Below are 14,094 nucleotides of genomic sequence, written 5' to 3'. Positions count from 1 at the left end.
AGTGCTGTAACAGTGGAATTATGATTTGTGTGTTTAGTGACTTATTTATTTGTATGGTGGTTGAAAAGGTTATGATCTGTTCACATTACAGTATGTTTAAAATATAGTTTTGTTTTTATGCATTATTGGCCCTCAGATAGTGTTCAGTCAGTAGGTTTCTGAAACCTCATAGTTGGAGTGCCTGTTGATCAACTGCGCTTGTTGATAGGGCACACATTTTTTAAAAATTATATTTTTATTGAAGATTAAAAAACAAACAAACATTACTATATAAACACAAATAAACAATAATCTTCATACATAACATTGCAAACATTGTCCTGTTACATTAATTCCTATTTCTACCCTCTTTAGTTCTCTTTTACTTTTTGTTTTCTTTAGACTTAACTTGACTTATTCTTCTTTTCCCTCAGTCCACATTCCTTTCTCTTTCGCATTTCTTTTCAGTAACCTTCTCTTTATACCTTCCCTATCTTCCCTATGAGGCACACACTTTTGAAACAGTTGTACAGCCAGTGGGATTTGTAGTTTCTCTTGTTATGGGGCTGAAAATGGAGTATGTAAGGTATAATAAACTCTTATTTTCTATCTGTTGACAGGGAGAACCCTGAAAGAAATGCTATTGATTTAATTGGTATTTTGCATAGATAAAAGAAAACCAACATGCTGTAGTAGTTTGAGAATTGGACTATGACTCTGGGGGTCAGGGTTTGATTTCCCACTCAACCATTGAAACCCACTGGGTGACCTTGAGTAAGTCACACATTCTCAGCCCCAGAGAACCCTGTGATAGGGTCGCCACAGGGTTGGAAATGACTTGAAGGCATACAAGAGCAACAGCAATAGATGGAAGTGGTCTACATATTGAAAGCAGATGGCCTCAATCCCTGTATTTAATAATCTTGCAGTACCGTATTGTGTAATATCTAGTCTGACATCAGCTCAGATTTATTTATTGTATTTTTATTGTATTTATTATTATTATTATTATTATTATTATTAACCTTTATTTATAAAGTGCTGTAAATTTACACAGCGCTGTACATACAATCTTTTTAATTGGACGGTTCCCTGCCCTCAGGTTTACAATCTAAAAAGACACGACACAAAGGGAGTGGTGGTGGGGAAGGGGCCTTTCTAGTAGGATAATACATATAAAATACATAGCAATATAGAAAATGATTCAATAAAACAGGCACCAAAAGAACATCAAATAGTAAGCGACAATTATGCAATGCCTGGGAAGGCTTCTCTGAACAGGATGGTCTTCAACTCAGTTTTGAAGCTGGTTAAAGAAGTGATGGCTTTTGCTCGCGGGGGAAGAAGGTTCCAGGCGTGAGGGCAGCAAGTGAAAAGGGGCGAATCCGAGATGGGGCAGAGGAAATCCTGGGCTGGGACAGCAGACCTTGACTACCAGAACGGAGGGCCCGAGTGGGAAGGTGAGGAGAAATAAGGTCTGATAAGTAAGGAGGGGCCAGCCCATGGAAGGCTTTAAACGTCGACAGCAGGAGCTTATACTGAATGCAGAAAGGGAGGGGGAGCCAGTGAAGGGATGCCAACACAGGAGAGATATGATCAAAACGGTGGGCGGATGTGATAATGCGTGCAGCTGAATGCTGGACAGAAATTAAAGGACGGAGGTGAGAGAGAGGAAGCCCAGCCAGGAGGACGTTACAGTAATCAAGTTGTGAGACCACTAGGGCATGGACCAGGATCTTGGCAGAAGAGGCGGAAAGATAAGGTCGGATTTTAGCAATATTGTACAGAAAGAATCTACAAGCCTTGGCTGTGGTCTGGATCTGAGGGATACACGACAGAGAAGAGTCAAAGATAAAACCAAGACTGCGGGCTTGCTGGACTGTTTGAATAGAAATGTTGTCCACAGAGACAGAAAAGGAGTGTTGAAGGGTGGACTTAGGAGGAAAGACAAGAAGCTCCGTCTTGGACATGTACTGTCTCCTTCCAACCTAATTTCACAAGGTGTTAGGACATGCAACAGAGATCTGAAGATCTCAAATTTCTTGCAGGCTTATATGGGAGGATATGGTCTTTCAGTTATTTTGGCCACAAGTTATTTAGAGCTTTGTAGTTCAACAGCAGCACCTTGAATTGAGCTCAGAAGCAAAATGGAAGCCAATGCAGTTCTTACAGGACCATGCATACCTGACCCCAATCTGGCTGTTGTATTTTGGACTAGCTGCGGCCCCATATAGAGTATATTATAGTAGTCTAATCAAGAGGTAACTAGGGCATCAATCACTGTGGCCAGATCTGTCTTCTGTAATAAAGGGTGCATCTGGTACATCATCCAAAGCTGGACAAAGGTACTGCTAAACCCTGCAGCAGCCTGGCTCTACAAGAGCAGACTGGTCCAAGGGCTCCCCCAAACTATGAATCTGATGTTTTAAGAGAAAGCAATGCCATCCAGAATAGGCTGTGGTACCAATCACACGTTGGTTTTTCTACGGTTTTTCTCTGTCTTGTCTGGATTACATCTCAGTCTATTTACCTGCACCCAGTCCTCTATTGCATCCAGATAACCATTCAATGTTAACAGCCTTCTTGGTATCAGTTGTAAAAGGGTGATAGAATTGATTATCATCAGCATACTGATGACACCCAATCCCAAAGCTCCAGATGACCTTTCCCAGCAGCTTCATGTAGATATTGAAAAGCAAAGCGGACAGTATGGACCCCTGTGGAATCCTAAAGACTAGTGTCCAAAAGGCAGAACAAAATCACCCAGTGCCACCCTCTAGGAATGTTCGACCAAAAAAGACAGGAGCCACTGCAAAACAATGCTCCCAGGTCTTATATTAACCAGACAACCCAAAAGGATACCATGGTTGATGGTAACAAATGCCATAGAAAGATCCATGCAGACCAATAGGGACTGCTGGTTATACTCAGCAATGAAACAGTTTACTTACAAAGAACTCTGGGGAGGGGTGTCAGTCAAGTCTATTTGTTCCAGAATAGTAGAACTGGCTTTTTGTAACTCACTAACCATTTTGATTTAATGGGTTGACTGGTCGAATATATCCTACTTTTCCTCCAATGTGGTGCTCTTTCTCCCCACAGTTCTTCAGTTCTCAACAACAACCCTGTGAGGTAGGGCAGGATGTGAGAGAACATCTAAACCAAATTGAACTGGCAGGTTTCATAACCAAGCTTCTGAGTCCCAGTCCAGCACTCTAACCATGATACCACAGTGGCTCACCTTGATCTCAGTCCCTGGAAAGATTTTGTTTTTGCACATATTTTCATCTGTCTGTTTTAGATAGAATAGTTGATAGGTCATCTGATGACAAATCTTTACGTCTTCCTTTGTTTTATTTGGATGTCTCTTTCTTTAAAAGAGGGAGAAAGAGAGAGAGCTGAGATCATCAGAAAGTCCCAGCCTCTTCATAATGTCATGTTGCTATTTTACATACTCTTGTTAAGGGGAGTTGTGATACGTTCCCTCGTGGGGCGGAGCTGCAAAGCTATTAAATGATTCACCGGTTTCTGTATTGAGCTACCTCACTTGAGACTCAGGTTTACAGCATTCAGGGTGTGTGTGTGTGTGGACTGGGTTTCAGCAGACCTAACCTAGGCATGTTGCTTTGTTCAAATCATGCACTGGGAACAGCTGCTGCGTCTCAGAAAAGCCAAGGTAGGCAAGAGAAGGGAGGGTATTTTGCTTAAAAGAACAAGGACTGGAAATTTAAATTTATATTAAGTACATAAGAATTTAAAATACTAGTTGAGAGAAGTCAGTCCTTTCAATAGGCTGGATGTTTTAATTTTCACATGCCTCTTCCCAACATAGATGTCTAAGGCTTATATATATATATACCAATATAATTTTGTTTGGAGAGTTTCAGCATTGCTGGTTGCTGTGGACTTTTTTCTCTGTGATAAACTAAAGTATATTTCATTCAAGAATTGTCTGGGAACTTGAGATGTTTGCTTGACATTGATGGCTGGCACTGTTGAATACAATGTAGAGCTATGTGTGCAGGGAGGGCCCTCTTGTGCTTCCTATTTATCCTGCCATTTGCACCACCATATATATGCCTGTTTGGGAGAGAATACATGACCTAGATAATGCTAATGAGCTGTGCTATCACAACAGGGAGCATGAAGGATATGCGTGAGGACACAAAAATACATTTTATGTGAGCAAAAAATTGTACTTTTTATGATTTATTTCTTTAACATAGAAACAAATTACTCCACTAGCAGTTTGAAATACAAGGATTTTGGAAATATCTTGTCACCATTTTGATCCTGCAGAGTAATAGCTGTGATTGAGTACTGGATAAAGTTGTTCGTTCCTTTGACATTTGCTTTACTAAAGTTAGCAGAGCTGGCTGAAGTCTTTCAATTTCATTCTACCAAGTGCTCAGAAAGTGGGCAAATTGTGAGATTTCACCTGAAAATTGAAGAGTCATATTTTAAAAAGATAAAATTATTCATTATTTTATGCCCATTTATTAAAGATTTTCACTTCCCAGTGAAACAGTGGTGGCTTGTGTTTCAAGTACCAAGCAGTCTTTAATGCTGTTTTTTCCCCCATTTTGTTTTTCCAGATTGAGCGATTAGATGTAAGCAGCCTAGCACCAACGTCAAGTGCAGTAGTCTCCAGCACAGACTGCAGCATCAGTGCCGACTCTGTTGATGGGACACCAGATCCACAGCGCACAAAAGTGGCCATCACCCATCTGCAGCAGAAGATACTGAAGCTGACAGAGCAAATCAAAATAGAACAAACGGCTCGGGATGACAATGTGGCAGAATACCTGAAATTAGCCAACAATGCCGACAAGCAACAGAGTGCCCGGATAAAGCAAGTGTTTGAGAAGAAGAACCAGAAGTCAGCCCAGACAATCCTCCAGTTACAAAAGAAGCTAGAGCATTACCATCGGAAGCTGCGAGAGATTGAGCAGAATGGAATCCCTAGACAGCCCAAAGATGTCTTAAGGGATATGCACCAGGGGCTGAAGGATGTGGGGGCAAAAGTCACTGGTTTCAGTGAAGGTGTGGTAGACAGTGTTAAAGGAGGACTTTCCAGCTTCTCTCAGGCAACCCACTCAGCAGCAGGTGCTGTTGTCTCCAAACCCCGAGAGATTGCCTCACTCATTAGGAACAAGTTTGGGAGTGCAGACAATATTGCTAATTTGAAAGACTCCTTGGAAGAAGGCCAAGAAGATGGAACTGGTGGAAAGGCTTTAGGTGTTCATAACTTTCAGTCTAGCCCAAAATATGGCAGTGAGGAAGATTGCTCCAGCGCCACATCAGGCTCTGTTGGAGCCAATAGCACCACAGGGATTCCTGTGGGAGCACTAAGCTCCAAAACAAACACTCTGGAAATGCAGAGCTCAGGGTTTGATGTAATACTCCATGAGATTCAAGAGATCAGAGAGATTCAAGCACGGCTGGAGGAGTCCTTTGAAAACCTCAAGGTTCACTATCAGAGGGATTATTCTTTGATAATGCAGGCTCTGCAAGAAGAGAGGTATAGGTGAGTTTAGTAGTCCAAACATTCATTGATAATACTAATATTAAGTTCCATCTAGTGACATCTAGATGCATGCATTCATCCAGCACTAACAAACTCATAAGTCTCAGGCAGTCCTCTTATAAATAATCATTCCACTCATAGCTGTCTTCTTTCCCCATTCTTACATACTCTGGTTTCCTCCCTTCCTGACTTTCACTTCTCTGTGGTTACTTCCTATCCCCACACATCCATTCTGACTCATTTTTGTTATCTACGTAACCCTGTCCTATAGTTTGTCAGCCATTTCTGTAGTCCTGGTCTTGTTAGATGGTTACCTTCACAGATTATGGGTACGGGAGGGAGGGAGGAAGCAGTGAATTTGTGAGGAAACACCGCTTAAGATGTGGCCTATATAGAGCTTTAAAGCTTCAAACAGTTTGAACCAGGAACTGCACTGTCCTCCAGTGTGTGCTGCTTGTGGCAATAGTTGTCAACACTCCCTAACACTCATCAGAATTCACTGTATCTGTTAGCATTCTGAATTATGCCTCTTTAAAGGTATGAAGCCTCTATATGTCCTACCCATAATCACATCAGTGGAGACAATAATAACTTCCTTCATATCAAAATAATTTGCTTAATAATTTGTTCAATATCAAAACCAAGAGAATTCTAATGCAGGACAAGTTCAGCAACTTTTGTTCAGCTTGTCTGAAACTAAACATGGGTGGACTCTACTTCATTGTGGAGCAAATTTTGTTGTGTTTGGCATAACTGTATTTAGGATGGGTTTGGGTTATTTCTATGTCATTCACAGATCTTTAAATTTTGGCCTATGCCTGTGACTCTGAAACATTCCTGAATAGTATTTTCTTGAGAGAGAAAGAGATCTTTATTATCTTCCTGTATTATGTGAAAACAGCTTTGGGAAACCTTGGCCTGTTACAGACTGCCAAAATAAAGCTGCTTCGGGTCTCTTTGGAGGTATGCTATTTAAATGATGCATGGGTCCTAAGAGTCCAGAGGTCGCGCCAAAGCCACACTCCATTCCTAAGCACTGGAGTGCAGCTTTGGTGCAGCTTCCGGATTCTTAGGATGCATGCATCATTTAAACAGCATACCTCCAAAGAGACCCGAAGCAGCTTTATTTTGGCAGTCTGTAACAGGCCCTTGTCACTGGATAACTCTTGAACTGATGACTCTAGTTAAATCACTTACTGACTCTTTTTCAACTATAGTGACTTGTTGAAATGTGAGCCACTCGTGTGTTCTCAAAATATGCAGCAAGAAAACATGAGTGTATGTTATGACTTACCAAAAAAAACTTGACTGAGCTGACAGTGCAGCTTTAATAGCCACATTTATTTTGTGTGTAGAATATGGGAGCCAGCAATAGTTAAAACAGAAAAGCAAGAGGATAGGAGACATGGGGGAATTAAATGGTTCCCTGTTTTGTTCTTGCATGACTGAACAAGGAGTTCCTTAACTGCTAGAATTGTGCATCTTTTTGTAAATAAAGTGTGATTTCTAATGGAAATGGAGGGTCTCATTATTAGCTGGCTTAAGAGAGGCATAAATACTTAATTTTTCAATTAAGAAAGTTCATCTCAGTCATTTAGTACTAAGGAGAAATCATGCTACCCTTAATTTGATTTGATTTTTTAGAAGTTTGGAGGTTTCTTTTTTGGCAGTTTTGGTGTCACCATTCTAGATTAACATATCCAGCGGCAGCCGTGTTGGCCATATAACAAAATACAATAACATCCAAAATCCATAAAACAATTATATCTTTATGAGGCCAACCAAAATGCACAATATACATCTTGCAAACTTTCAAAGCTCCACTAGCCTCTTCGTCTTGCAAAGGTGTTAAAACTCATACAGGATGGGGAAAAATGATGATGGTGGTCTTAGGTAATCTTACCTTAAGCCTGTATTTTGTCAAAATGTTGTGGTTGTTGGCCTCAGTTCAGATGGTATGGAGAGGTAGTCATGCAGGCAGGCCCTTCCTCCTTCTGGCCATGTGGGTACTGGGAGATTCTTAAAGTCCAGGAAATAAACTTTAAATTCCATAGTAAAATAAAAGTTACTGTCCTTGAGATCCAGTTCATCTCAAACACATTCGTCTGACAAAGATGCTGGTGGAGATTTGAAGGTTTGCAACATGTCTATTGTGCATTTTGGTTGCTCCAATAAAGTTATCACAGTTTTGTGGTTGACAATGTATTTTATTGTATTTTAATGTTTTAATGTTGTTAGCCACCTCAATCTTAATGGAGAGGTGGAGTGGTGATGGTGATGATGATGATGATGATGATCAGAGTTGTGAGCTCCCTATAGCTAGCCCTGTCAGTATTCTGGCTGCTCTTTTTTTTTTGGACTGACTGAAGTTTCCAAATAACCCCATGTAGAACATACTACAGTAATCCAAACAAGACGTCTCTAAGGTGTGTGTCACCTTAGCCAGATCAGGTGCCTCTAAGAATGGGTGCAGATGGTACAAAAGCCTTAGCTGTGAAAATGCTTTCCTGTCCACTACCATACCCTCAGCATTCAGGTTCAGGGTGGAATTCAGGAGTACATCCCAGTTGTGTACCTGTGGCTGACAGCCATAGGGTTCCAACTAAGGGTGCAGATTTTTGTTCTTAAATTTTCTTTCTCTATCAGGAGTGCTTGTCTTTTAGACTGCTTTGTTTCTGGCACTGGGCCTTGGTCTTGGTAGAGCTGCTTCACCTGTTTCTCCCCTTCTCTTCCCCCCCCCCCTTGCCCGGCACCTTTTAAGGACACTGTGATTTCTTCCTGTCACTCCCTCTCTGTCCTGCTATGTTACAACTTGTTAAAGCTTGAGCAAAAGCTATCTTGCTTGCCTATTGGACAGCTGATGTGGCCTCATAGTCCAGATGGAATAGCCACTCCCTTTAGCTGTCCCTTTGTAATTCAACTATGACTTCATCTCTGAGTTGTTATTCCCCCCCCCCATACTTTATCAGCAGACCAAATTCCAAAACAGATGGGGCCTTATCTGCTTTTAGAATTCAACAGATGTTTACTTGATAAAAAGAAACTTTCCCTGTTGTCCACTTTCATTTCAGTACATTCCACAATAGAAGTTTCTGATTTGATGATCATTAATAAAGAATATATATAATAGAAGTTTGTTTGCTTGTTTGCCAGCAGTGAAACATGAGTTCATAGAGTTAAGATTTGCTCAGTTGGTCTCTTTGTAATTATACTACGAACTTCCATTTTTCACAGGTTCACCTAAGAAGGTTGACAAGCATGCTGCATTACTTTTTTTCTCCAGTTTTTGTCAATTGTAATCTCTTTTGCTTGTCATTTTCATGTAGTTCTCTACTAGGAAAGCCTTATGATAGGAATGGATAGAATGTAAATCAGGATCTACTAGGTGATTTGCTGTACATCACCAAGAATTTCTGTCTCCCAGTTGTCTAACACCTGGTTGCTGAAAAGGAATGCTTAGGGTGGGGATCCAGGAGTGGTTTTATTCATGAATGGCGTGTGGGCTTGGTTTTCATATTGTTCACATGTATCTAAACTGAGCGTGTGTGCAGAGGCATCCTCTTCCTTTTATTATTAGTTTCTGTTTTGTTCTTAGGCTCCCATCTGCTCCCTATTGAAGAGTGGACCACATATACTTATGGTAGTAGTAGTTACCGTGAGCTCTTGTGTCATCACTGGAATTTAATTATATTGGGAGAAGAAATGCAGATGCATTTTATATCATAGAACATGAGAAATTGCAGGGCAAAGAGTCTGTGTTGTGTCCTCCGGACACGTCATGGGATGATATTGATCCAGTCAAAGAAAACCATCCACTGGGGAGAGGAGGCCTTGCCTTGTGTAAACGCGTGAGAGCCTACTTGTACATTTTCCCATAGTTTGTCCTTTAACACATGACTATCACTTGATGCATTTAAATGTTATTCTAAGGATGTCAGAAACCAGATACACTCTGTAGCTTTGATGTGCCATTTTCCCAACCTTCTCCAGAGCAACTTGTAGTGTTGTGTATCATTCACAGCTTCCAGATATTCATGAAAGGTAGATTTGTGTAGAACCTGATTAATGTAAGAATGTTAAGTAGACCTGAGAGAGCAAGATTTGAGTTGATGAGGCAAACCAGCATTCCTCTGAAATGAAAATAAATATGGTTGCATAAGGCCTTGCCTAGTTAAGTTTACATTGTATGTTTTATTGCTCATGCATGGCATGTGAACTGTAGCAGTCCTAGCACCAAAATTTGTGTTTATCATGCACACCTTCTTCTTCCCACAAGAAAATACAAGCAAATCAAAAAGCTTAAATTTTGAGGTGCATATCCAATGTTTGTTTATTTTTAATAGCTCCAAAGCCACTGAAAGGAATGTTCATAAAGAACAGCGGCTTGTATGCAATGTTTTTTCAGTAGACCTTCTATACAGTGAAATTTTCTGGTTCTCTGGAGACCCATGCACCTATACATAGACATTTTCTTTTAAGGAGAATCTTCCAGATCTCCAGAGCAGATTTGAGAAGAGGATGGCAGAGGGATCCACTTTCCTAAATAAGTATGTTCTGTAAAGGGTGCAACACAAATGAATGTTATGCTTTTCACAGTGTCCATAATACTAGAATCAGTTTTATGGGGAGGGGAACAAGTGCACACTAAATAGTCCAGCAATAAAAAAGGGGGACACAGCTTCATATATGAACATTCATGTTGTTATCACCAGAATAAACTTGACCAAGTCTAAATCCTTGCTTACTTATCTGACAGCAGTACCTTGGATTGCAAGTACAGAGTGAAGCTCAATTTATTCCCCTCTCCTCCCCCCCCCCACCCCCAAATCAACCAAGCACTAGGAAGAAAATTCCCATAAGTAGAGCTCACTGGAAAAGACAATAATGTTAGGAAAGGTGGAGGGATTAGAAAGTGAAGACCACATGCTAGACGATGCAATCTACTAAGGAGGTGAATTAAGGAAGTGAATTTATAGGATCTAAGCAGAGCAGTGGGGGGTAGGAAGGCTTGCCATGAGTCAGGATCAATTCAGAGGCGGTTAACAACAACAAAAGAGCTGGCCAGAGGACTTCCAGTGGTGATGGCAAGGCGACAGGTCCTACGAGACGAGGCTCGTCCGGAGGATTGCCACTACTGGGTACCAGGTGTTTTTTTTAAATCCCCAAGCATCCACTCTTCAGGAGGAGGGTAGTGGTCGGGCACTCAAAGGGGACCTTTGGCCTCAAGTGGAGAGGGGATCACAGCTGTGATTCCCAACCCATGGGGCAAGATTGCAGGGTAGCTGGCCAGCCACTTTCTAAAAGAAAAAAAAATATTCAAGGAGGCAGCAGTGAGAACCTGACATTAGGACTCAACACCCTCTTCAGACATTTTAATCTCTTTCAAACACAGCCAGAATTTCTGAATCAATAAAATTAGACAGATTTGGGACGATTACTTGACCCTTCTCCAAAGTAACAACTAGACCGGGCTGAGAAAGGAGAATACAAGTTTACAAAGGAGTGGAAGGGGTGAGATCTAAACCGAGGGACACAAACAAAGTGAACAGAAACTGGAGAGAAAGTGAAACAGAGAAAGAGTATCGAAGCAAGAAAGTTTAAAAGTTAGGAAATATTGAAGTGGACTTGGGAAGGAGGCAAGGAACTAACAAGGAGAGGAGAGGAGATGGCAGACAACTGTGAGGTGGCATAGAGAGGGAGAAAGGAGAACAAGATTGCAGAGTGGAGAAAGAAAGGTGTGATGGAAGGAGGCTGAGACAATGGTGATTTAACAAAGGATTAGCAAAAAATATAAGCAGTAAAGAGGAGAGAAAGGTGCGACGGAAGGAGGACGAGGAACAAGACAACATATCAAGAGAATTGGAGAGTTAAAGAAAGATTCAAGAGTTAGAGAAAAATTCAACAGAAGGAAGATGGGATGGGACGACGAGACGGAACAACAGATGAGATAACGGACACTGTGAAGGAGGATCAAGGAAGATCCAGATTGAAACTTCCAAAGTTAAGAATACAAAAGAGAAATTTAATAATTAAAAAAAATTATTAAATATCTGGCTTATAAAACTTTTTGCCATAGAAAAGATGGACAGACTAACCACTTGGTTGAATGATGAGAATATAGAAAAAAATAGAGGAAGTATGGTTTCCCATACTAGAATTTTGCAAAAAGACATGGCAGTAACAGAGCAAGTACGAGGGTTGAATGTTTATAATTGAACAAGAGTTGAAGGAGTCTTTATAGTCTATAGAATATAAAGGACAAAAATGACAAAGTGTAATATCTAATTTGGAGCATAAAGGTCTTAATGTCAGGAAAACCAAGGAATTTTGTGTATTTTTGAATTTGAGGGAAACACTATTGAAATTACTTAATAAGTTTGATAATTTTTATATATGTCATGAGAATAATGAAATGAGAACTGAGAGCTTGTAAATTTGTAAAATAATTAGAGAGAGTATGTGTTGGCCAGAAAAGGGAAGAGCAGTACCCTAGTAGAAGTTTCCCAGTCCTAACCTGCACATAGAAAGTATAAGTAAAGAGACAAATCCCACTCTGCATACTCTATTCATCTTCTTTCAAATGGCAAAAAGGAATTGAAGAAATACTATTCGATTGAGGCAAAGCAGGGGAGGAATTGTCTCTGAGGAAGATGTGTGAGGATGCTCTTTTTTTGATACTCTTCCTTTGAGCCATTTCATGGTTTGCAAAGCATGTTCCATTCCCTCTCCCAATCTTTTTCTTAGCACACAAACTAGGGAGTGAACACACTGAACATGGTGATTATTTTGGAATAAATGTATATAGCATCTGGCTATAAGGCTGCAGTTCTCTTTCAATGCTTCACTTGTTTTATTATTATTATCTGGGAAAATTCACCATGCTGAAATAAGAGAAAAATTGCACAGGAACAGCAAGATATAGATATAAATACAGGTGTAGTGAAACCTTGTCAGATTTAGCAGCTACTTTCCCTTTTACCTTTGAAGAAATAACATTTGGAAATATTAAATGAAAAGAGCTCTTTCAACCATGGGTAAAAGGGGATGTTGAGGATGCAACAAAATTCTGCATTTTTAGCTTTATTTCATGTGAAACTAACCATAAAAGCCAATGGACAAGCATGAAATTGAATACAAAAAGTGAGTCCATCCCATTGTAACCATATTTTGACAGGCGTGAGGCTGCAGTCTACTTGCCCTACAGAGCAGACACTCTGCTTTTCTAAATTTTCCAAATATATACAAGCAAAAAACTTAGGGATGCTAAAATGATGTAGGTCATTTATCTACATCAGCATGTCAGAAAACAAAGGTATGGTGAGCATGAAGGGTCAAGAAAGGAGACATGAATAGAACATAATCATATACTGCAGCTTTAAAGTAATGTGAAATCAGCTTTTAGTTTCCAGCAGATTGCCAGGGCTGAGAGCCCTCCCTGTAGAAGCACCTGCAATTTCTAGACAGAGTTGTTGGAATGCAGGTCTATCTGGAAATTTTCCTAGCTGATCTGCAAAGTCCTAATTTTGTGTGAAGGCTCCCTGTAAGGGGTTGTGGAAATAGGGTTGCCATATCCCAGGATAATCCCAGTTTTTCAAGGAATTGGAATGTCCAAGCCGGCCAAGCCCCAAGGAGATTCAGAGCAGGGCATAATATTATATTATATTAATGTTTTGTTATATTTATATTTAATGCTAATATTTTTATATTAGTAATGTTTTTGGTTTTTAGTTGGTCATGTCCTCCATTTTTCTTGAATGTCCTACGTTTTACCCCAAAGAGAATTATGGCAACCCTATGTGGAAGGGCACTCTGTAGCTCTTCAGAGGCACTTCACTATATTTTTCTTTGATATATTTGGAGGTTTGGGACTTGGCATAGAAATCAGATGCCAGAATGAAGCACAGATTAACTTGCACAGGAACATTTAGTTTGGTTTGGCCTGCCTTCCTAAAGTGTAAGGCATAATGCCAATCTCTTTCCTAGGCCCCAGCTCTGTAGGTGGTGGTTTGACTGCATCCATGTTTCTTCTGAATTAAGCATATGGAATGTGCATTATCAAATCCTGTTTGTTTGTAAGTAAAAGGAATGTAAATTTGACATTAAATGTTCTATATTTTCCTTTGAAGGAAGCCAACAAAATATATTATCAAGCAATGGGTCATACTTTTTGGGTCTTCCTTCTTACTACAGGAAATTGCTGTGTAAATTTTTATCTGCCCTTCTGTTTTCATAGCCTGAGAGCAATCATTAAAGTGTGCACATACCTACATGTATTTGTTTGTTGAGTTCATTTGCAATTATAGGCCCACAGCTTCTAATGTTTAAATTAGTACTTCCTTTTGTATTGTTAAACTTTGGAGCCAGCTATTCCCACGTCCTTTTCCGGATGAATGTAAATAGCTTCAATCAGGCTAGTCAAGTTATTCATGGCTATTTAACTGATGAAGTCTGTTCATGTGACCTTACATTGATGTGCATGACAGCATTGGATTCTTGTTGCCCAGCTCTGTGTGTACTGATTCACAATTACGTTGTTCAGTGGTGTTTACTCTCAGGTAACCGTGAGTAATGCTCAAGCCTCCACTTTG

At 40.2% G+C, this 14,094-nt stretch overlaps 1 protein-coding gene across 4 annotated transcripts in view; it reads left to right on the top strand.

The window, feature by feature from the left end:
* TMCC1 (transmembrane and coiled-coil domain family 1) overlaps nt 1-14,094 on the top strand; it is a 151,665-nt gene that overhangs the window by 126,260 nt on the left and 11,311 nt on the right. For all 4 annotated transcript variants that reach the window (XM_089520722.1, XM_089520705.1, XM_089520713.1 and 1 more), the window contains one exon: nt 4,575-5,506. In XM_089520722.1, coding sequence (XP_089376848.1) covers nt 4,575-5,506 — 932 coding nt within the window. The remainder of the gene's footprint in view (nt 1-4,574; nt 5,507-14,094) is intronic.

The sequence above is a fragment of the Sceloporus occidentalis genome, unplaced genomic scaffold (genome assembly GCF_023333645.1).
Source record: "Sceloporus occidentalis isolate IW3139 unplaced genomic scaffold, rSceOcc1.0.p SCAF_1, whole genome shotgun sequence".
NCBI classification, from domain to species: domain Eukaryota; kingdom Metazoa; phylum Chordata; class Lepidosauria; order Squamata; family Phrynosomatidae; genus Sceloporus; species Sceloporus occidentalis.
This window is presented reverse-complemented; position numbering and strand designations above follow the sequence as displayed.